The 23,608-nt window shown below is 39.9% G+C and overlaps 1 protein-coding gene across 1 annotated transcript; it reads left to right on the forward strand.

Moving 5' to 3' along the window:
• Positions 1-5,063: 5,063 nt before the first annotated feature.
• On the forward strand, positions 5,064-11,044 carry LOC138874834 (uncharacterized). The gene is made up of 7 exons (XM_070153620.1): positions 5,064-5,211; positions 5,841-5,964; positions 6,040-6,331; positions 9,194-9,269; positions 9,899-10,016; positions 10,098-10,389; positions 10,841-11,044. The coding sequence occupies exons 1-7, from the start codon at positions 5,064-5,066 to the stop codon at positions 11,042-11,044; spliced, it is 1,254 nt and encodes a 417-aa protein (XP_070009721.1).
• The last annotated feature ends 12,564 nt before the right edge of the window (positions 11,045-23,608 follow it).

Here is a 23,608-nt window from a genome sequence, read left to right on the forward strand (position 1 = left end):
TTACCCTTATACTCTGTTCCTCCTCGTGTTTTTGGGAGCACTTGTTTCATTCATAACTTAGCCCCTAGGAAAGATAAGTTAGCTCTTCGTGCTCTCAAGTGTGTCTTCCTTGGTTATTCTCGTGTTTAGAAGGGATATCGTTGTTACTCACCTGATCTTCGTAAGTACTTTATGTCTGATGTCACATTTTGTAAGTCTAAACCTTTCTTTACCTCTTCTGACCAACTTGATATATCTGAGGTCTTACCTATACCGACCTTTAAAGGAGCTTACTATAGCTCCTTTTTTACCTTCCGCCACAGAAGTCTTACCCATTCCAACCATTGGGAGTCTAGTATGGCTCCTCCTAGATTCCTCGCCACAGGAACATCACTCTTAACATATCATCGTCGTCTGCACCGAGCATCAGGCCCAGCTGATTCATGTCCTGCACCTGACCCTGCTCCTACTGTGGACTTGTCTCTTCCTAGTATACCAATTTCACTTCAAAAAGGTGTACGATACACTCTTAATCCTAATCCCCATTATGTCGGTTTAAGTTATCATCATCTGTCATCACCTCATTATGCTTTTATATCATCTTTGTCAACTGTTTCTATCTGAAAGTCTATAGGTGAGGCACTATCTCATCCAGGATGGCGACAAGCTATGATTGAGGAGATGCCTACTGTACATGCGAGTGGCACTTGGGAGCTTGTTCCTCTTCCTTCAGGTAAGTCTACTGTTGGTTGTAATTGGGTTTATGCAGTCAAAGTCGGCCCGAATAGCCAAGTTGATCGTCTTAAGGCTTGTCTTGTTGCAAAAGGATACACTCAGATTTTTGGGCTTGATTATAGTGACACTTTCTCTCCTGTAGCTAAAGTAGCATCTGTTCGTCTCTTCTTGTCCATGGCTGTTGTACGTCATTGGCCTCTTTATCAGTTAGACATTAAGAATGCTTTCCTCCATGGTGATCTTGAGGAAGAAGTTTATATGGAGCAACCACCTGGTTTTGTTGCTCAGGGGGAGTCTAGTGGTCTTGTATGCCGATTGCGCAGGTCACTATATGGTTTGAAATAGTCCCCTCGAGCTTGGTTTGGTAAGTTCAGTACAATTATTCAGGAGTTCGGCATGACTCGTAGTGAAGCTGATCACTCTGTATTTTATCGATATTCTGCTCCTAATCTATGTATTTATCTGGTGGTTTATATTGATGATATTGTTATTACTGGCAATGGTTGGGATATTATTACTAATATGAAGTACCATCTTTTTCAGCACTTCCAGACCAAGGATTTGGGCAGATTGAAGTATTTTCTAGGTATTAAGGTCGCTCAGTCTAGCTCAGGTATTGTTATTTCACAACGGAAGTATGCCTTAGACATTCTTGAGGAGACTGGAATGATAGGTTGTAGATCGGTTGACACTCCTATGGATCCAAATGCTAAGCTTTTGCCTGGACAGGGGGAGCCACTTAGAGATCCTATGAGATATAAGAGGTTGATTGGCAAATTGAATTGCCTCACAGTGACTAGACTTGACATTTCTTTTCCAGTGGGTGTTGTAAGTCAGTTTATGGATTCTCCTTGTGATAGTCACTGGGATGCAGTTGTTTGTATTCTTTGGTATATAAAGTCAGCTCCAGGCAAAGGGTTTCTATTTGAGGATCGAAGCCACGAACAGATTGTTGGGTACACAAATGCTGATTGGGCAAGATCACCTTCTGATAAATGTTCTACGTCTGGATATTGTGTTCTAATGGAGGTAATTGGTCTCTTAGAAGAGAAAGAAATAGAATGTAGTTGCTCGATCTAGTGCCGAAGCTAAATATCAGGCCATGGCTGTGGCAACGTGTGAGCTAGTTTGGATCAAGCAGTTGAAGTTTGGAGAAATCAGCAAGATGGAACTGGTGTGTGGTAATCAAGCTGCTCTTCATATTGCGTCAAATCCGGTGTTCTATGAGAGGACTAAACACATTGAGATCAACTGTCACGTTGTTAGAGGAAAGATACTCTCAGGAGATATTGTTACAAAGTTTGTAAAGTCGAATGATCAGCTAGCAGATATTTTCACTAAGTCTCTTACTAATTCTCGTATTAGTTACATCTGTAACATACTCGGTACATATGATTTATATGCACCAACTTGAGGGGGAGTGTTAAGTAGTTAGTCATGTTTAGTGTCCCACATTGGAAAGTAAATACCTACTATTATGTAATTACTATATATAAATAGGATTGTACAACACTTTAATCAATATAATAGATTTTTCTCCCGTGCATTCTCATAGTTTTGAAAATTGGCTTGCCTAGTACGATCAATAGGCGCCATCAAGGCAGGTTAGAGTTTTTGGATTGTGACAAGTTGGTATCAAAGCCTAGGTTACATAAGTATCACGAGTCATGAGCAGGTTTAGTAGAGTCTTGTGGATCTGTGCGAAGACATCTATACTTATATTCGAGAGGTTGTAGAACCCTTAGGAAACTCCACATTCTTGAATTCTTATCATGCGAATCTGTTGATTCTGGTAACTAAACTTCTGTTATTCTATTTTCTCACATATGGTGAGGACACATGCTACTGGGCAAGACAGACATCCACTAGTACCACCAGTCGTGGCTGCATAAGGCCGAGATTGTGATAGAGGCCATGGTAGGGGCAAAGGTACAACTCGCACAATAGTTAGGGCAGAACCTGCAGATCCACCAGTTGCCCCAGTTTAGGATCAGGTCCCAGTTGTGGATGTGCTAGCGGGATTAGCTCATGCACCAGTTGTGCCCATTGTTATTCTAGGCCTTCAGGAGGCCTTGTCTCAGATTTTGAACGTGTGCACCAGTCTTGCTCAGGCAGTCTATGTTCCGGCTGTAACAACCACTTCTCAGGTTGGAGGAGGTGCTCAGACTCCCCCCTTCCGCATACCCGAGTAGGTGATGTCGGGATTCAAGACACTCGGGTTACCACTAGCCCAGCCGGTTGTAGCTGTTCATGACTATATGGTCCATGTCATGGCTGATGATGAGCAGCATAGATTGGAGAGGTTTGGGAGACTTCAGCCTCCATCTTTAAGTGGTGTAAAGAGAGAGGATGCCCAGGGTTTCTTGGACATATGTTAGAGGATCCTCCGTACAACAGGTATTCTGGAGACCAGTAGGGTCTCGTTCACTACTTTTCAGCTCACTGAAGTTGCCTTCACTTGGTGGGAGGCTTATGATAGGCGTAGGCCGGTTTGTGCAGTGCCACTTACATGGTAGGAGTCCTGTTCTCTTTTTGGAGAAGTATGTACCGCAGTCCCGCAAAGAGGAGCAACACAGACAGTTCGAGTAGGTGCATCAGGATGATATGATTGTGACGTAGAACGAGATGAGATTTTCTAAGTTAGTCCGTCATGTTGTTTGGTTGGTTCCCACAGATAGGAATAGGATCAGGAGGTTCATTGATGGCCTTACATTTTAGCTGCGGGTGCTTATGACTAGAGAGAGGGTGACTGGTGCTACTTTTGAGGAGGTTGTTGACATTGCTCAAGAGATAGAGTATGTCCGCCGCTAGGAGCGGGTTGAAAGGGAGGCCAAGAGGCCTCGTAGATCAGGTAGTTTTGGTGGTGTTCCTTTTGGAAGTCAGTTCCAGCATGGTAGGGGTCATCCCTATAGACATGCTCACACGACCCGGCCAGTTCATCGTGGTGCATCAGTCAACCACAATTCTTACATTGCTGGCTCGGGCCAGCCTTCATTCAGTGCACTGCCAGTGTAGAGTTCTCACTATGCCTCATCTTCTAAGGTTTCTACGGGTAGTTCCTTAGGGTATTAGGAGTAGTAGTTCCGTCAGATGAGGGGCTGTTTCGAGTGTGGGGATCTTGGTCATATCAAGAGAGATTGCCCTAGGTTGTTGAGTGGGACTCTAGAGCAGAGTTTTCGGCTAATGGAACTAGCACCAGCAGCTACACCACCCGCTTAGCCAGCTCGGGATGGGGCCCAGTTAGCCAGAGGTTGCCCTAGAGGGGGAGGCCGATCAGGTGGCAGATATGCTCGTTTCTATGCACTCCTTTCCAGACCAAATGCCATTACTTCAGACATAGTGATCACAGGTATTATCTCTGTATGTCATCGATATGATTTTATATTATTTGACCCTGGTTCCACCTATTCATATGTGTCGTCGTATTTGCTCATTATCTAGGAACACCCTGTGAGTCTCTAGTTTCATCTGTTCGTGTATCTATGCCAGTGGGCGATACTATTATTTTAGACCGCGTATACCGGTCGTGTGTAGTGACTATTGGGAGGTTAGAGACTAGAGTTGATCTGTTGCTTCTTAGTAGGTTGATTTTGACGTGATATTGGGTACAGATTTGTGTCTTCATGTCTTGCTATTCTAGACTATCACGCTAAGACTGTAACGTTGGCGATGCCGGGCTTGCCACAGATCGAGTGATGAGGTTCTTTAGACTGTGTTCCTAGTAGAGTAATTTCATACTTAAAGGCCCAGCGGATGTTTGGGAAGGGTTGTCTTTCTTATTTGGCCTTTGTGAGGGATGTCAGTGCAGACACCCCTACTATTGATTCTAATTTGGTGGTGCAATATTTTCTGGATGTGTTTCTTGCAGACCTGCCAGGCATGCCATCAGACAGGGATATTGACTTCGGTATTAATGTGGTGCCGGGCACTGCCCATATCTATTCCATCGTATCGTACGAAATTGGTGGAGTTGAAAAATTGAAGGAGCAACTTCAGAAACTCCTTGATAAGGGGTTTATTCGGCCTAGCATGTCACCTTGGGGTGCACCAGTTCTATTTGTAAAGAAGAAGGATGGTACCATAACATTGTTCATTGATTACAGGCAGCTGAACAAAGTCACAATCAAGAACAAGTATCCTTTGCCCCATATTGATGATTTATTTGACTAGCTTCATGGAGAGAGGGTGTTCTCCAAGATTAAATTGATATCAAGGTATCACCAATTGAAGAATAGGAACTCAGACATTTGTAAGACAACTTTCAAGACCCGTCATGGTCATTATGAGTTCCTCGTGATGTCTTTTGGGCTGAACAACACCCCAACAACATTCATGTTTTGGAGAACAACATGTTTCAGCCTTATCTCGACTCGTTTGTTATTGTATTCATTGATGATATTCTGGTGTACTCTCGTATCCAGGAGGAGCACGCCCAACATTTGAGGATTGTATTGCAGCGATTAAGGGAGGAGAAGATTTATGCTAAGTTCTCCAAGTGTGAGTTTTGGCTCAGTTTAGTGGCGTTTTGGGACACATGGTGTCCAGTGAGGGTATTCAGGTTGATCCGAAGAAGATATAAGTAGTTTAGAGGTTTTCCAAATAGTCCTCAGCTACAAGTATTTGGAGCTTTCTTGGTTTGGCTGGTTATTACCATTGGTTCGTGTTGGGTTTCACGTCTATTGCATCACTCTTGACAAAATTGACCCAAAAGGGTGCTCCTTTCAGGTGGTCGGATGAGTGTGAGGCGAGCTTTCAGAAGCTCAAGACTATCTTGACCACAACTCCAGTTCTAGTTCTACCATCAGCTTCTAGTTCTTATACAATATATTGTGATGCTTCTCGGATCGGTATTGGGTGTGTTTTGATGCAGGAAGGTGGAGTGATTGCTTATGCTTCGCGTTAGTTGAAGCCTCATGAAAAGAACTACCATATTCATTATTTGGAGTTGGCTGCCATTGTTAACGCGTTAAAGATTTGGAGCCACAATCTCTATGGTGTGTCTTGTAAGGTATTTACTGATCATCATTGCCCCCAACACTTGTTCAAACAGAAGGATCTGAATTTGAGGTAGCAGAGATGGTTAGAGTTGCTAAAGGACTATGATATTACTATTCTGTATCATCTAGGGAAGGCTAATATGATGGACGATGCTTTGAGTAGGAAGGAAATGAGTATGGGAAGTCTTGCATTCATTCCTATTGGGAGAGACCTCTTTGTAGTTGATGTTCAGCCGTTGGCCAATCAGTTCATGTGATTGGATATTTCGGAGCCCAATCGGGTTCTAGCTTGTGTGGTTTCTCGGTCTTCCTTATTTTATCGCATTAGAGAGCCCCAATATGATGATCCTCATTTGCTTGTCCTTAAGGACAGAGTTCAGGATGGTTATGCCAGATTTGTGACTATTGGTGATGATGGATTATTGAGGATGCAGGGCCAGATATGTGAGCCCAATGTAGATGGGCTATGGGAGTTGATTCTTGGGGAGGCCTACAGCTCGTGGTATTCCATCCATCCAGGTGCCGCGAAGATGTATCAGGATTTGAGACGGTACTACTGGTGGAGGAGGATGAAGAAGGATATAGTTGGGTTTGTAGCTCGGTGTTTCGACTGTCAACAGGTAAATATAAGCATCATATACCGGGTGGTTTGCTTCAGAAGATCAAGATCCTAGAATGGAAGTGGGAGTGGATCACCATGAATTTCGTAGTTGGGCTCCCACAGACTTTGAGGAAGTTTGATGCTATTTGGGTGATTGTGGATCAACTGACCAAGTCCGCGCACTTCATTCCTGTGAATACTACCTATTTTCAGACCAGTTGACTGAAATTTACATTAGAAAGATTGTTCGCCTGCACGGTGTGCCCGTTTCTATCATTTCAAATAGAGGCACGCAATTTACATTGTAGTTTTGGAGAGCCGTGCAGTGAGAGTTGGGCACTCAGGTTGAGTTGAGCACAACATTTCGCCCGCAAACGGACAGACAGTCCGAGCGCATTATTCAGATATTGTAGGACATGTTACGTGCTTGTGTCATTAATTTTGATGGTTCATAGGACCTGTTTTTGCAGCTCGTAGAGTTTGATTACAACAACAATTATCAGTCAAGTATTTAGATGGCTCCGTGTGAGGCTTTATATGGGAGGCGATGTATATCTCCGATGAGCTGGTTTAAGTCAAGCGAGGCTAGGCTAGTAGGTACTAACTTGGTTCAAGATGCTTTGGACAAGGTTAAATTGATTCAGGAGCGGCTTGGCACGGCGCAGTCAAGATAAAAGAGTTATTCCTATTGGAAGGTTCGTGATGTGTCTTACATGGTTGGGGAGAAAGTCCTGCTAAAGGTTTCACCAATGAAGCGTGCTATGAGATTCGAGAGAAGGGCAAGTTGAGCCCTCGGTTCATTGGACCTTTTGAGGTACTTCAGAGGATTGTGGAGGTTGCTTACAAGCTTGCCTTGCCACCTATCTTGTTGAGTGTACAACCAGTATTTAATGTTTCTATGCTCCGGAAGTATATCGGCGATACATCTCATGTTTTGGATTTTAGCACGGTTCAGTTGGATAATGATTTGACTTATGATGTGGAGCTAGTGGCTATTTTGGAGCGGCAAGCTCAAAGTTGAGGTCAAAGGATATATAGCTTCAGTGAAAGTGCAGTGGAGAGGTCAGCCCGTGGAAGAGGCTACTTGAGAGACCGAGCGGGAAATGTAGAGCAGATATCTACACGTATGTGAGGCTCCAGGTATATTTCTAGACCTGTTCGAGGACGAACGCTTGTTTAAGAAGGGGTGGATGTAATGACCCGACCAGTTGTATCGAGAGTTGTAGCCCCATTCCCCTATTTTCTGCTTCTTTTGTATTCTACAGCTGTGTTATGACTTATCGGGTTAGTTGATTCGGGTCCGGAGTGATTTCAAAATTAAATGAGACACTTAGTCTCTTATTTGAAAGCTTAAGTTATAAAAGTTGACCGGATATTAACTTATGTGTAAACAACTTCAGATTTAAATGTTGAGGGTTCTGTTAGCTCCGTTAGGTGATTTTGGACTTAGGAGCGCGTTCAGATTGTGTTTTGGAGGTCCATAGTAGAATTAGGCTTGAAATACCGAAAATTGGAATTTTGGGAAGTTTGACCGGTAGTGTACTTTTTGATATCGGGATCGGATTGTATTTCCAAAAGTGGAACTAGGTCCGTGGTGTCATTTATAACCTGTGTGAAAAATTTGGGGTCAATCGGACGTGATTTGATATATTTCGACGTCGTTTGTAGAATTTTAAAATTTCAAAGTTCATTAGGCTTGAATCCGTGTGTAATTCGTTCTTTTGATGTTGTTGGAGGTGATTTGATAATTCGACTAAGTTTGTATAATGTTTTGGGACGTGTTGGTATGTTTGGTTGAGGTCCCAAGGGCCTCGACTGAGTTTCGGGTGGTTAACAGTTCATTTTTGGCCTTTGAGAGATAGCTGATATCTACTGTTGCATATTTCTGGTTTCCTCTTACGCGTTTGCGAGAGGAGTCTCGCATTCACGAAGAGTGTTTTGTGAGCTGGTGAGATTTTGTTATATGCGTTCGCAGGGGTGAGGACGCGAACACCAATGGTATGGCAGTGTGTGCATCGCGAACGCGTAAGTAGTGTCGCATTCGCGAAGAGAAGTGAGGTAGATATGGACCCCGGGTCCTTGGTCTATGCATTTGTGAGGTGAGGGTCGCATTTGCGAAGGTCAGAGTTTGTAAAGTTTCCCCTTACCAGAGGACGGTGGCGTTCGCGAAGAAGAATATCTGTGCAGACAATATTACTTTCAAAAACGAGGGTTTGAAACCCATTTTTCATATTTTGAGCTAGATATCACAGATTTGGGCGATTTTTGAAGGGATTTTCGTGGAGTTGACTGGGGTAAGTGATTCTTACTTGGTTTTGGTTAAATCACATGATTATATCTTTAATTTTATCATCTAATTTGTGATTTAGGGTGAAAAATTAGGGAAAAAAGAGGAAGTGTTCTTGAGATGGATTTTTGAGGTTTTGAATGGAATTTTGTTATAAGATTTGAGAAAGTTTAGTATGGTTAGAATCATGGGTGAATGAGCTTTTGGGTTTTGTGACTTTTGTCGGATTTCGATACGTGGACCCGAGCGCCGGGTTGAGTTGGGTCTAATTTAATAGTTTTCTTGTGGAATTGATCCTTTTGGCCTATATTTATTGTATTGTACTGCTTGTGGCTAGATTCGGGTCATTCGGAGGCTGATTGCGAGGCAAGGGCATTTTGAAGTAGCGTTTTTCTCGGATTAAGATAGGAACTCAGACATTTGTAAGACAACTTTCAGGACCCGTCATGGTCATTATGAGTTCCTCGTGATGTCTTTTGGGCTGAACAACGCCCTAGCAACATTCATGTTTTGGAGAACAACGTGTTTCAGCCTTATCTCGACTCGTTTGTTATTGTATTCATTGATAATATTCTGGTGTACTCTCGTATCCAGGAGGAGCACGCCCAACATTTTAGGATTGTATTGCAGCGATTAAGACAGGAGAAGCTTTATGCTAAGTTCTCCAAGTGTGAGTTTTGGCTCAGTTTAGTGGCGTTTTGGGACACATGGTGTCCAATGAGGGTATTCAGGTTGATCCGAAGAAGATAGAAGCGGTTTAGAGGTTTCCCAAATAGTCCTCAGCTACAGGGATTTGGAACTTTCTTGGTTTGGCTAGTTAATACCATTGGTTCGTGTTGGGTTTCTCGTCTATTGCATCACTCTTGACAAAATTGACCCAAAAGGGTGCTCCTTTCAGGTGGTCGGATGAGTGTGAGGCGAGCTTTCAGAAGATCAAGACTATCTTGATCACAACTCCAGTTCTAGTTCTACCATCAGCTTCTGGTTCTTATACAATATATTGTGATGCTTCACGGATCGGTATTGGGTGTGTTTTGATGCAGGAATGTAGAGTGATTGCTTATGCTTCGCGTTAGTTGAAGCCTCATGAAAAGAACTACCATATTCATTATTTGGAGTTGGCTGCCATTGTTCACGCGTTAAGGATTTGGAGCCACCATCTCTATGGTGTGTCTTGTAAGGTATTTACTGATCATCATAGCCTCCAACACTTGTTCAAACAGAAGGATCTCAATTTGAGGTAGCAGAGATGGTTAGAGTTTCTAAAGGACTATGATATTACTATTTTGTATCATCTAGGGAAGGCTAATATGGTGGGCGATGCTTTGAGTAGGAAGGAAATGAGTATGGCCAGTCTTGCATTCATTCCTATTGGGAGAGACCTCTTTGTAGTTGATGTTCAGCCGTTGGCCAACCAGTTCGTGTGATTGGATATTTCGGAGCCCAATCGGGTTCTAGCTTGTGTGATTTCTCGGTCTTCCTTATTTTATCGCATTAGAGAGCCCCAATATGATGATCCTCATTTGCTTGTCCTTAAGGACAGAGTTCAGGATGGTGATGCCAGATTTGTGACTATTCGTGATGATGGATTATTGAGGATGCAGGGCCGGATATGTGAGCCCAATGTAGATGGGCTATGGGAGTTGATTCTTGGGGAGGCCTACAGCTCGTGGTATTCCATCCATCCAGGTGCCGCGAAGATGTATCAGGATTTGAGACGGTACTACTGGTGGAGGAGGATGAAGAAGGATATAGTTGGGTTTGTAGCTCGGTGTTTCGACTTTCAACAGGTAAATATAAGCATCAGATACCGGGTGGTTTGCTTCAGAAGATCAAGATCCCAGAGTGGAAGTGGGAGTGGATCACCATGAATTTCGTAGTTGGGCTCCCACAGACTTTGAGGAAGTTTGATGCTATTTGGGTGATTGTGGATCAACTGACCAAGTCCGCGCACTTCATTCCTGTGAGTAGTACCTATTTTCAGACCAGTTGACTGAGATTTACATTAGAGAGATTGTTCGCCTGCACGGTGTGCCCGTTTCTATCATTTCAAATAGAGGCACGCAGTTTACATTGCAGTTTTAGAGAGCCGTGCAGCAAGAGTTGGGCACTCAGGTTGAGTTGAGCACAACATTTCGCCTGCAAACGGACAGACAGTCCAAGCGCATTATTCAGATATTGTAGGACATGTTACGTGCTTGTGTCATTAATTTTGATTGTTCATAGGACCTGTTTTTGCAGCTCGTAGAGTTTGATTACAACAACAATTATCAGTCAAGTATTCAGATGGCTCCGTATGAGGCTTTAAATGGGAGGCAATGTAGTTCTCCGATGAGCTGGTTTAAGCTGAGCGAGGCTAGGCTATTAGGTGCTAACTTGGTTCAAGATGCTTTGGACAGGGTTAAATTGATTAAGGAGCGTCTTGGCACGGCGCAGTCAAGATAAAAGAGTTATTCCTACAGGAAGGTTCGTGATGTGTCTTACATGGTTGGGGAGAAAGTCCTGCTAAAGGTTTCACCAATGAAGGGTGTTATGAGATTCGAGAGAAGGGCAAGTTGAGCCCTCGGTTCATTGGACCTTTTGAGGTACTTCAGAGGATTGTGGAGGTTGCTTACAAGCTTGCCTTGCCACCTATCTTGTTGAGTGTACAACCAGTATTTAATGTTTCTATGCTCCGGAAGTATATCGGCGATACATCTCATGTTTTGGATTTTAGCACGGTTCAGTTGGATAATGGTTTGACTTATGATGTGGAGCTACTGGCTATTTTGGGGCGACAAGCTCAAAGTTGAGGTCAAAGGATATAGCTTCAGTGAAAGTGCAGTGGAGAGGTCAGCCCGTGGAAGAGGCTACTTGGGAGACCGAGCGAGAAATGCAGAGCAGATATCTACATGTATTTGAGGCTCTAGGTATATTTCTAGACCCGTTCGAGGACGAACGCTTGTTTAAGAAGGGGTGGATGTAATGACCCAGCCAGTTGTATCGAGAGTTGTAGCCCCATTCCCCTATTTTCTGCTTCTTTTGTATTCTACAGTTGTGTTATGACTTATCGGGTTAGTTGATTCGGGTCCAAAGTGATTTCAAAATTAAATGAGACACTTAGTCTCTTATTTGAAAGTTTAAGTTATAAAAGTTGATCGGATATTAACTTATGTGTAAACAACTTCAGATTTAAATCTTGAGGGTTCTCTTAGCTCCGTTAGGTTATTTTGGACTTAGGAGAGCGTTCAGATTGTGTTTTGGAGGTCTATAGTAGAATTAGGCTTGAAATGCCGAAAATTGGAATTTTAGGAAGTTTGACCGGTAGTGTACTTTTTGATATCGGGATTGGATTGTATTTACAAAAGTGGAACTAGGTCCATGGTGTCATTTATGACTTGTGTGAAAAATTTGGGGTCAATCGGACGTGATTTGATATGTTTCGACGTCATTTGTAGAATTTGAAAATTTCAAAGTTCATTAGGCTTGAATCCGTGTGTAATTCATGCTTTTGATGTTATTGGAGGTGATTTGATAATTCGACTAAGTTTGTATAATGTTTTGGGACGTGTTGGTATGTTTGGTTGAGGTCCCAAGGGCCTCGACTGAGTTTCGGGTGATTAAAAGTTCATTTTTGGCCTTTGAGAGATAGTTGATATCTACTGTTGCATATTTCTGGTTTCCTCTTACGCGTTCGCGAGAGGAGTCTCGCATTCACGAAGAGTGTTTTTTGAGCTGGTGAGATTTTGTTCTATGCGTTCGCAGGGGTGAGGACGCGAACACCAATGGTATGGCAGTGTGTGCATCGCGAACGCGTAAGTAGTGTCGCATTCGCGAAGAGTAGTGAGGTAGATGTGGACCCCGGGTCCTTGGTCTATGCGTTTGTGAGGTGAGGGTCGCATTTGCGAAGGTCAGAGTTTGTAAAGTTTCCCCTTACCAGAGGACGGTGGCGTTCGCGAAGAAGAATATCTGGGCAGACAGTATTAATTTCAAAAACGAGGGTTTGAAACCCATTTTTCATATTTTGAGCTAGATATCACAGATTTGGGCGATTGCTGAAGGGATTTTCGTGGAGTTGATTGGGGTAAGTGATTCTTACTTGGTTTTGGTTAAATCCTATGATTATATCTTTAATTTTATCATCTAATTTGTGATTTAGGGTGAAAAATTAGGGAAAAAAGAGGAAGTGTTCTTGAGATGGATTTTTGAGGTTTTGAATGGAATTTTGTTATAAGATTTGAGAAAGTTTAGTATGGTTAGAATCATGGGTGAATGAGCTTTTGGGTTTTGTGACTTTTGTCGGATTTCGATATGTGGACCCGAGCACCGGGTTGAGCCAATTTCGGATTTTTGGGTCTAATTTAATAGTTTTCTTGTGGAATTGATCCTTTTGGCCTATATTAATTGTATTGTACTGCTTGTGGCTAGATTCGGGGCATTCGGAGGCTGATCGCGAGGCAAGGGCAATTTGAAGTAGCGTTATTCTCGGATTAAGATAAGTTACCATTATAAATCTTTTCCTGAGGCTATGAAACCCCAGATTTTATATCGTGTGATTATTTTGGAGGTGACGCACATATTAGGTGACGGACGTGTGGGCGTGCACCGTAGGGATTGTGACTTGTCCGTCCCGTGAGACTGTAATGTGGAATAGCTTATTATAAACTACGTGTTTCCTCTGTTTCATGGAGATTCGACTGAAATTCATATTAGAAATCATGCTTAGGCCACATGATATCACTGTTGGCACCCGTTGGGGTCGTGTACTTGTTGAATTAGCTGCTATTTGTTGTCTTGTACTCAGTCATGACTTTAGTTGCGTACCATGCCTCCATCTCTTCTTATTCCTTGTTGATACATGTTATTATCTCTATTTTGACTGATTTATATGATTTCTGAGCGCCTGAGATATTAGGGAGGTTGATGATTGAATGAGGCCTTAGGCCTGATGGTGAGGTATTGATAGCATAGCACGCGAGTTGTCCGTGCAGATCTTGATTTGATCTTATAGCACGTGAGTTGTCCGTGCGGATTATAGCGGTTGGGCTGTATGAGCCCCTCCGAAGTCTGTACACCCCCAATGAGTGCAGGTACCTGTTGAGTGTGAGTACTGAGGGCTGAGAGCCGAGTGATTGAGCTGTTGAGATGAGTTGAGTGACTGTTGCCCTAAAAGGCGGTACTTGCTTTCATTTGTTGTTGTACTTATATTATATTTTTCATTGTTGCGAAAATTCCTGGAAGGTTTTATATTCGGTCTATTTGAACTTGAAAATGTATAAAAACTGATTTGACTTAAACTGCCGAATTTGAAAGTATGTCTATTCTTTACTGAAATTACTAAAATGAACTGTACTTCTATAGCTTGTCACTGCTTCTCAGTTCCTTATTTGTTTCTGTTATACTGAGTTGAAAGTACTCACGTTCCTTCCTACACTTAATTGTGCAGATCCAGGTGTGTCGGGTCACGAAGGATATTGAGCTCGTGCGTGGTCGATTACCGAAGATTTACGAGGTAGCTGTCGGCGTTAGCTATCCTTGTTCTCCTTATTTACTATCTTTCTTTTCTATATTGACATTGAGACACAAACAATTGTAAACATTGTTTCTTAGACTGGAGGTCTAGTTGCTCATGACTTGGTGAGACCCCGATATTTGGGGCTATCTTTCCACATTATATTTTGAGTTTAACTCCTGTTTTTATGAAAACACTGTTATGAAAAGGTTTTTGATTTATCTTTTATGAAATATAGAAGTGTTTTAAAAATCGACTTGCCTAGTATCATCGATAGGCACTATCACGATCGGTTAGGGTTGTTGGGTCGTGACGGTTTATTTTTCTTTCTCTTGGTTCAAATAGTTTTAAAAAGTTTAGATTTAGGTATTTCTTCCACTACTACCCTGTCATGCATTTCTATTGCTTGTTTCCCCCCAACATTAACATGATATAATTACAAGTTAAAAAATGCTTACAACTCATTGTAATAAGTTACTATATACCTTTGATGAGATTTTTACTATGTTGTGTGGACTCTCCAAAATATTATTGTATTCGTGTCAAATCTTCCAAAAATACATTATTTTTGAAGGATCCGACACACATCCAAAGACATTTTCGGAGAGTCCGAGCAACATAGGATTGGTATGACAAAGATCCATTATCCCAAAATTGTCTAAAAGTTGAATTTGATAGTGCTACAATCCTTCTTACAAACATGAGTCATGAAAGACGTTCTATCAACGGGCATGCAGAAACAACTAGTCCATTTTTATTAATAGGAGTATGTAACTTTTACATTCTTTTCCCTTCCATATTCCTTTTCGGTTCCATATTCCTTTTCGGTTCCTTCTTCTTTCTTTTTTTTTTGTTGCTTTTGAGTCCGTCTATGTTGTGTTTATTCAAAATTTGGTTCAAATGTTAGGCTGTCCAACGGGACGGGACGGGACCAAATTAACAGGACGGGACGGGGCGGGATGACATTTAAGCGGGACGGGATAAACGGGACGAAACGTTCATCCCATCCCGTCCCGATAACAAACGGGATGGGACGGGACGGGTTAGTGGGCCTTAAGTGTATTTTTTTTTAAAAAGCATCTAGTTTTTTGAAAATTACTATATTTTTAAAATTTGCGACGGCTAGATTTTTAACTTATTTAATAAACTTAAATGTTACTATGTTAAAATGAAAATTAGAAAACTAAGTAAAGAATTATAAAATATTAAAATAAAAGACTTGTAATGAAATATTCTATTAATTATAAATTTATAATAGAATTATAATTTATTTAATATAATTTCAAAGTATTAACTATTAAGTAACTTAGACAATTCATAAATAAAATTCAACACTTAGAGCCTTTTATTTTATTAATAGAACTTTCAAATCTCAAATACAAATATAATTCTTTTGAATAGCACCTAATCTACGCAGCCACCTTCTAGGAAGGGTTCTATTTGAACTAGGCCTCTTAGTAGCCAATTACAAATTATCATACTAATATTTGTAAGCTCCTAAATAGCTTCTTTGTAACTTATCAATAATATCTCTCGGATATTCAACTGGAATTGGCAATGTTGATTGATGTTCCATGAGCTCCATGCCGTCATCGCTCCCAGTGGTTAGTATCTCATTGTATTCTTTTTCTTCCCTAGTGGTTAATTTTTCAAAACCAAGATTTCTTCTTTCTGAATTAATCCAATCTCTGAATAATATGGAAATCTCTAGACTGTCCTCCGCTAATGAATGTCTATGATCTCCAATTTGAAAGCTTGCCGCGCTAAAAGCACTCTCCGATGCTACTGATGATGCTTGACTAGCCAGGATATCTCAGGCCATAATTGAAAGTGTTGGAAAAGCCTTGCCACCCTCCCTCCACCATGACAAAAGTTGTTCCTTGCCTTCTTCGTCTTTAATATTTTCCAATCTTTGATTAAGATAAGAATCAAGTTGATCATTAATAGAGGAATCAAAACCTGTTATATCATCCATATCTTCGCATAAAACTTCTGCTCTAGACTTAGAAGTAGAAGGAGCAGTTTCACAACCAGTTGTATCCATAGATTTATATTTATTAAACATTGATCTAGCATAAGAATATATGATAGCTTGGCAGTTTTCGAGAGATGGTTGTTCATTTTCTTGAATTTCTAAATTCTGATAAATTTTACGAACAAGTCTCTTTGCACCTCTTAGTTTTAAAGATGAGTTAAGTAGAGTAGAAATTAAATAAACTTCGGGAATAGGAAAAAAATACTTTTTAAATTTTAAAATTATTTCTTTAATGGTCGGTGCATAACTTAAATTTATTTTATACTTACCAAATACAACAGAAATTTCACAAATATACCATAATATTTGTGTAACAGTAGGATAATATATACCAGAAAATTATCTTGTAGCATAATAAAAATTTTCCAAAAATTTAGTAAGCTCTCTGATCTCATCCCAATCAGAATCAACAATTTGATCAACAGGGTGAGCATTATGCATACTAAATACCTTTTGGATAGGCACCCAATAATCATAAGCAACTTTAAGCATTTCATAAGTAGAATTCCACCTAGTACAAATATCTTTTAGAACTTTTCTAAATGGAAGGTTAGCACTAGCACATTGTTGAGCAAATTCACGAATTCTACTTTGTTTAGGAGCATGAAAAATATAACCACAAGCATTTGTATTTTACTACAAGCATCAGAAAATAAATTAAGACCATCTTTTACAACCAAGTTAAAAATATGGCATGCACATCTAACATGAAAAATTATTGGATTAATTGGACAAAGTCTAGATTTTAAGCTATTTGCTGCGGTTGTGTTAGCAGAAGCATTATCTAAGGTGCTAGTTAAAATTTTATTAATGAGTCCATAAAAATCAAGTATTTGTAGAACCGTAGTTGCAATATATGCTCCAGTATGTTTTGAATCAACAAATTTATAACCAATAATATGTTTTTGAAAGTTCCAGTGATGATCAACCCAATGACATGTAACAGTTAAATAATCACAACCATTAGGACTACGACCTATATCAGATGTGATAGACACTTTACAATCTAAGTGAAAAAATACACAACGAATATATTGAAGATATTCAGTTTGAAATTTAAAAACATCATTTCTAACTGTGGTCTTAGAAAAACCTTGAAAAGCAGGGTTATAAGTTTCTTGTATATAATGCACAAAAGCAGGGTGAGAAGGGAAAGTAAAAGGTCAGCCACAGACAACCACTATTTTTGCTAAGTTCTCACGATCTCTATCTTTGTTATATTTGCGTAAAACATGACCAGAAACAGGGTCAAGTTGTTGTTGAATTTGATTAGAACCAGATCCACTAGGAGTGTTAGTACTGATGGTAGGATCTATAATTTTTCCTGCTTCTATGTTAGCTTGTATCCATAAAGATTTGTGATCCCTTATTAAGTATCTACTTAAACCCCCCGTCCCACCACTTGTTGTTTGTGCAAATACTTGCTTACATTTTTCACATATAGCACGATGATTAACTTTTTCATGTTAAAAAAATTTCCATACAAGTGATGTTTGGGGACGTTCAGCCTTAGGCTTACCCCTTACAGGGGGTACAAAGGGTAAAGCTCCAGACTGAGATTTACTCTGAGTTGGAGCTTGTGTTGCGGGACTAGTGGGTGTTTCATCTAATTCTTCTTCCTCATTTTCTTCATCCTCAAAAAAAATATCATTGCCGAATTGTCATTGTAAAGTTTCATGATCTAATCGTTCTCCGACATGAACATCATAAAATGTGGGGGGGGGGGGTTGGGAAAATGAAGTTTCATCAACATGAGTAATTTCATCAATATGCTTTCTAATTCTAGGTCTAGGAGAAGGGTTATGATTAGGATTACTACTACTTTCACCTTTACTATTTTTTTACTACTTTTTTTAAAATACCAAATACATTTTTAGGTGCCATAATTTAAATACGAAATTAAATTAAAAAAGCTAACACAAATATTAAACACACAAATGAAATACGAAAATATAACACGTAAAGTAAACACAAAAATTAAACATTAAATGATACACAAAAATTATATATTAAAATTAGGAGATGGAATGAGTGCACCGTGATTAAATATTGAAACTTGAAGAAATTACCCAAAATATTGCTCCAAATACTTGACGAATTAATTTGAAGCTTGAAAGTTGCTCCAAAATATTTGCCCAAATACTTGAAAGTTATCACTTGATACTTGATAGTTGATACTTGATAGTAACAAAATTGAAAGAAAAATATAGATAGAATATTAGAATGTAAAAGATTTGAGAGCGAAGATTGATTTTTTGTGGAAAAAATAAAGAAGAATGGAGGTATTTATAGTAGAAAATAGGGCCAAAGTGTAATTTAATAAACATAGGGGTTATATTAAAAGTTTGGGGGAGGGGGAGGTAGGGGTGTTTCGGGGGAGGGGAGGAGGGGGTAGGGGCTGTTTGGACTGTTGGCAACTTCTATTTTTGCAATTTAAGCCGTTGCCCAACGGCTAGTCTTAAAAAAAAAAATCTGGCGGGACGCGGGACAGAAGGCAACAAACGGAACGAAATGACCGTCCTGTCTCATCCCCTGTCCCGTTTAACATTGGCCCATCCCATTTAACTTGAAGCGGGACGGGACGGAATGTTGTTTAGAGCATTCCGAAGGTTGGAACATATTTGAATGATATTATGGAACGTGTTGGCATGTTTAGTTGAGGTCCTGTGGGTCCGAAAGTCGAGTTTGGCCAATTTCGGGATTGTTGATGCAGTTTGATTATTTTCGCATGGGCTTCGTTCCCTTAGCATATTTTAATGTTATGATTCTGTTTTGGATAGATTCGACGCGAGTTGAGGCCGAGTTGAGAGGAAAGGGCGTCGCAGAGTAGTATTTCAGTTGTTTTGAGGTAAGTAACCATTGTAAATCTAAACCTGAGGGTATGAAACCCCGGAATTTCGTATTGTTTTGATAAATGAGGTGACATACATGCTAGGTGATGAGAGTGTGGGCGTGCACTCGTAGGGATTAGAAATTGGTCAGTCCCATGTAGACTGTATAGTTGCGTATTTTGATACACTGTATAGGATATCCACGTGTTTTAGAAATTGGTTTGTTAATTTGGGCTGAATGCCATGTTTGGGGCCTTGTGTCGACCTGTTTAGACCCTTAGAGGTATTTTAACTATTTTTCTCACTCTATTTGATTTGAAAGCATATCCTTAGTCATATTTCACATTTATTGTTAAATCTGATTTCATCACTCTATTTCTTAATATATAAAAACTGTTTGGGGCTGAGTTTTCCTGATTTTCAGTGATATGCCCGAGTGGCCGTGGGGTTAATGATTGAGAGAGGTTGAAGACCTAATGGTGAGGATTGTGTATATATATCGTTGCGGCATGCAGCCCGATCCATAATATATATATATATATATATATATATATATATTATGGATCGGGCTGCATGCCACAACACTATTTATAAGGATCGGACTGCACGCCACAACGATATATATTAGATCGGGCTGCCCGCCGCAGTAATATGACGCTTGGGCTGTAGGAGCCCCACTAGAGTCTGCACACCCCCAGTGAGCATAGTCGACTATATATTACGGATCGGGTTGCACGCCACACCGATTATTATTATTATGAGATATTTATTGAGTCGGAGTGCTGAGTTGAAGTACTGTGTGACGAGAGCTGAGTCACGAGTGACTGAGAGGCTTGCCCGAGATGCTATATTTATGAGTGATACTTGTCCCAAGAGGCTTGTTTGTGACATTTTTTCTACTTTTACTCCTCTTTTATACTGAGCCTCTGTTGAAAATTGTTGAATATATATGTTTACAAAGGATTTTTAACTGAAACTGGGGTTTGAAAAAATAACTGGCTATTGAACTATAGATTTGACTTGATATTTCTGTTGATATTTCTTATATGATTTTAAATGCTCGTCACTGCACTCATACTTTATTTACATTATTTACTTACTGAGTTGGCGTATTCACGTTACTCCATGCACCTTGTGTGTAGATCCAGGTGCCCGTGCATCAGAGTGAGAGCTTCCAACACTCTCAGAGTTTTATCGGAGATCACAAGGTAGTTGCACAGCGTTCGCAGCCCTACTTTCCTCCTTCCTATCTTAGTATTGTGTATTTCAGACTAATTTTGTATTATTCAGACAGCGTTTTGGTTGTACTTAGAGGCTTATGGCTAGTGACACCGAATTCGGGCTGTGTTAGTATATTTTGTACTGATTTCTGCATATTTCTCTAGACTTATATATTACATATGGAGAATTTGAGACTTAATTGGTTTTAGAAAATTATTTTTATAAAAAGAATTCGATGTGGTAAATGTTGGATTGGCTTGCCTAGTACTGTGATAGGCGCCATCACGACCGGGGTATTTGAGATCATGACAATAACAACTTCAATTAAAATTGATTCAACAAATTAAGATGTAACAAGGCAATAAGGAAGACAATAACTTCAACTAGGCATATACGAGCAAAATAACAAGCAAGAGGTAGAACAAGTATTAACAAATTCAAATAAGGCATGTAAGGATAAATTAACACATGTAAGAGTAGATTAACAATAAGAATTAAAACTTGATATGGCAATTCAATTAAAGGCATGGAAGGAGTCTAAATAACCTAAACCAGTCAAATACCACATATAACCCATGTACCCACTCGTCACCTTGCGTACAAAGCTTTCACATAACATAAATAGCACAAGCAATCCCAAATTTTAATAGGTAGTTCCCCCCCCCCACAGAGTTAGGCAAGTACTTACCTCAACTAGGGAAACTCAATCCTTGGAAATAGCTTTTTCCCTAAAATTCTCCTCCATACGGCTCAAACCAAAATTCACTTAATATCATCAAACAATGCAAGGGAAAATAATTATAATAGATAAAGCTATGATCTTTATACTTTTTCCAAACAGTCAATAAAAGTCTACCCCGGACCTGCCCAGTCAAAATCCAGGTCTAAGGGTAGATTCCGACTACCCATAACTTCATCAGTCTATATATGTAATTAGTTTCAAAATCCTAGTCCAAATTGACTCTTAAAACTCAATTTCTCATTTTTTAAAAATTTGACAAAATTTTCCAATTTTTCCTTTTTGATTCACATAAATTTGATGTTAAATCTAAGATATAATCATAAAATATAGTTGGAAATTGGTTAGAACCACTTATACTATGTTTGTAGGTAAAAGTCTCCTCTCCAATCGCCTTTTGCCGAGTCTAGGGTTCCAAAATATGAGAAATGAGACTAAAGCCTGACTTTTCTAACCTTTTGTTTAGTTGCAGATGTCGCAATTGCGACAGAAGTTCGTAATTGCGAGGAAATGCGGCTATTGACATCCTAAGAGGAGGTTGCAAATGCGACATTGGCTTCGTATTTGCGAAGCCTGTCCTCAGCGCAAATGCGATTCTTTTGTCGCAAATGCAAATTACCCAACCTCCTGTCACTATTCGCAATTGCGATCCGGGTATCGTAATTGCGACACCTGAGGCCACTATGCTAAGGTCGCAATTGCGACCCTAGTGTTCGTAAATGCGACACCAGAGGCATCAACACACCAGATTCTATTTTCAGTTCAAAACATTCCGAAACATATATGAAATTCATCCGAGCCCTCGGGGCATCAAATCAAACATCTACACAAGTCTTAAAAAATATCATACAAATTTGCTCACATGATCAAAATAAAAAAAATAGCATCTAGAACTACGAATCGGACACCAAAACGCATGAATATTAAAGTAAAGTTCAAGAACTTCTAGAATTGCAACTGAGCATCCGAATCCTATTAATTCAACTCCCAATGATACTAAATTTTGCAGACAAGTCTTAAATAGCATAACAGACCTATTTCAAGTCCTAAAACTAAATTACGAACCCAATAGCTAAAAGTCAACCTACTGTTAAACTCCTAAGTCTCAAATTGTAAATTTTCGGCAAAGTAACACAAATCAACCTACGAATTTCCAAATTCGATTATGGGCATATGTCCAAGTCCAAATTCACAATACAAAGCTATCGAAACCCTCAAAATACCATTCCGTGGTCATTTTCACAAAAGTCAATTATTCGTCAGCATAAACAACTTAGGGCTTCTAGGCCAAGAATTAAATGCAAATCAACCCGAAATTTTCCCGGAACGAAACCATTCAATCTGTAAGTCATAAAACCAAAAACACACATTTGTGATGCATCAAAAGGGGAAACATGACGCAATAACACAAAACGACCAGTCTGGTCGTTACAAGTATGAGGATAAAACGCCCCAATGATACTCTTAACATAGTGTGATATTGTTCCCTTTGGGCTAAACCTGCACGATTTTCATCAAAATGCCTCACACCATTAATAGATCCTTATACCTTATATGTAGGCTCCAATATTTTCAGCTACCAACATGAAAATTTATTCACACACCCAACAATCTCCCCGCGAACTAAGTTTCATGTGGCCACTACTACGATCCACGTTCACCCCCTCGAAACAGTTCTACATGACCTATTACCATGATTCACGGGTCAATTTTGAGATTCACTATGTTCCATCCATATTGTTAGAGCATTTAAGGCAAACCGAAGCCTGCAACTAGCCTCTATTTATGTGTGCGTTTTCAAGCTCGTAAGGGTAAGCAAACAGACCATGCACCATCCCCGAACCTGGGCTCTGATACCAGTTGTTGGGCTAAAACGACCCAATAATACTCTTAACATGGTGTGATATTATCCATTTTGGGCCAAGCCATCACATTTTCCCCCAAAAAATCTCATACCATTAAGAGATTCCTACATCTTTTATGTAAGCTCCCAATCTTTACAGTTACCGATGTAGAACTTTATTCACACACTCAGCAAATAGAATATTGGTCTTAAACTTTGAACCTCCAAGGCATATGCAGAATGAAAGGAAAAGAAGACATTGTCCCATCAACCGATCCATGCCATGTGCCTTTTTCGCGAGGATGGACATCTTAATTAATTATTTTCAGCTCATAAACCAGGCCATTATATGATTTGATGTGCCTTCATATAGTGGGCATTGACTAACCTTGCAAATCCATTTCTGCACCTTTTCAGGGTCGTGGTTTCAGAAAAAAGTGATTTTCTGGTTCAAAACATGAGAACTATATGCACTTAAAGTTTACAAGAAAAAAATGTACATAATGTGTGCGAAAAAGCATAACTTGCTCTCACATTAAGAAATTTTTACTTCCTAAGGTGATGCAATTCTCCTTCGAGTTAGCGAAGCATTGTAGTAACGTTGAAGTGCTATGTGCGATATTGTCGCGAAGTATACTCCCCTTCTTTATTAGAGCAATCAAATGAGTTCGGAATGAATTAGCACTTCGATAATGGATTTTTTTGTTTTGGTAATGCATGGCATAATCTATAGATACAAAGTTTTATGATGAAAACTACCACGTTAGGGAATTTAATTTTTTTCGTTCAATTAATGATTTTAGATATGTTAAGTAATGCTAGAAGCTAGATGGTCAAATCATACTATGC

This window comes from Nicotiana sylvestris, chromosome 8 (genome assembly GCF_000393655.2).
Source record: "Nicotiana sylvestris chromosome 8, ASM39365v2, whole genome shotgun sequence".
Lineage (NCBI taxonomy): Eukaryota > Viridiplantae > Streptophyta > Magnoliopsida > Solanales > Solanaceae > Nicotiana > Nicotiana sylvestris.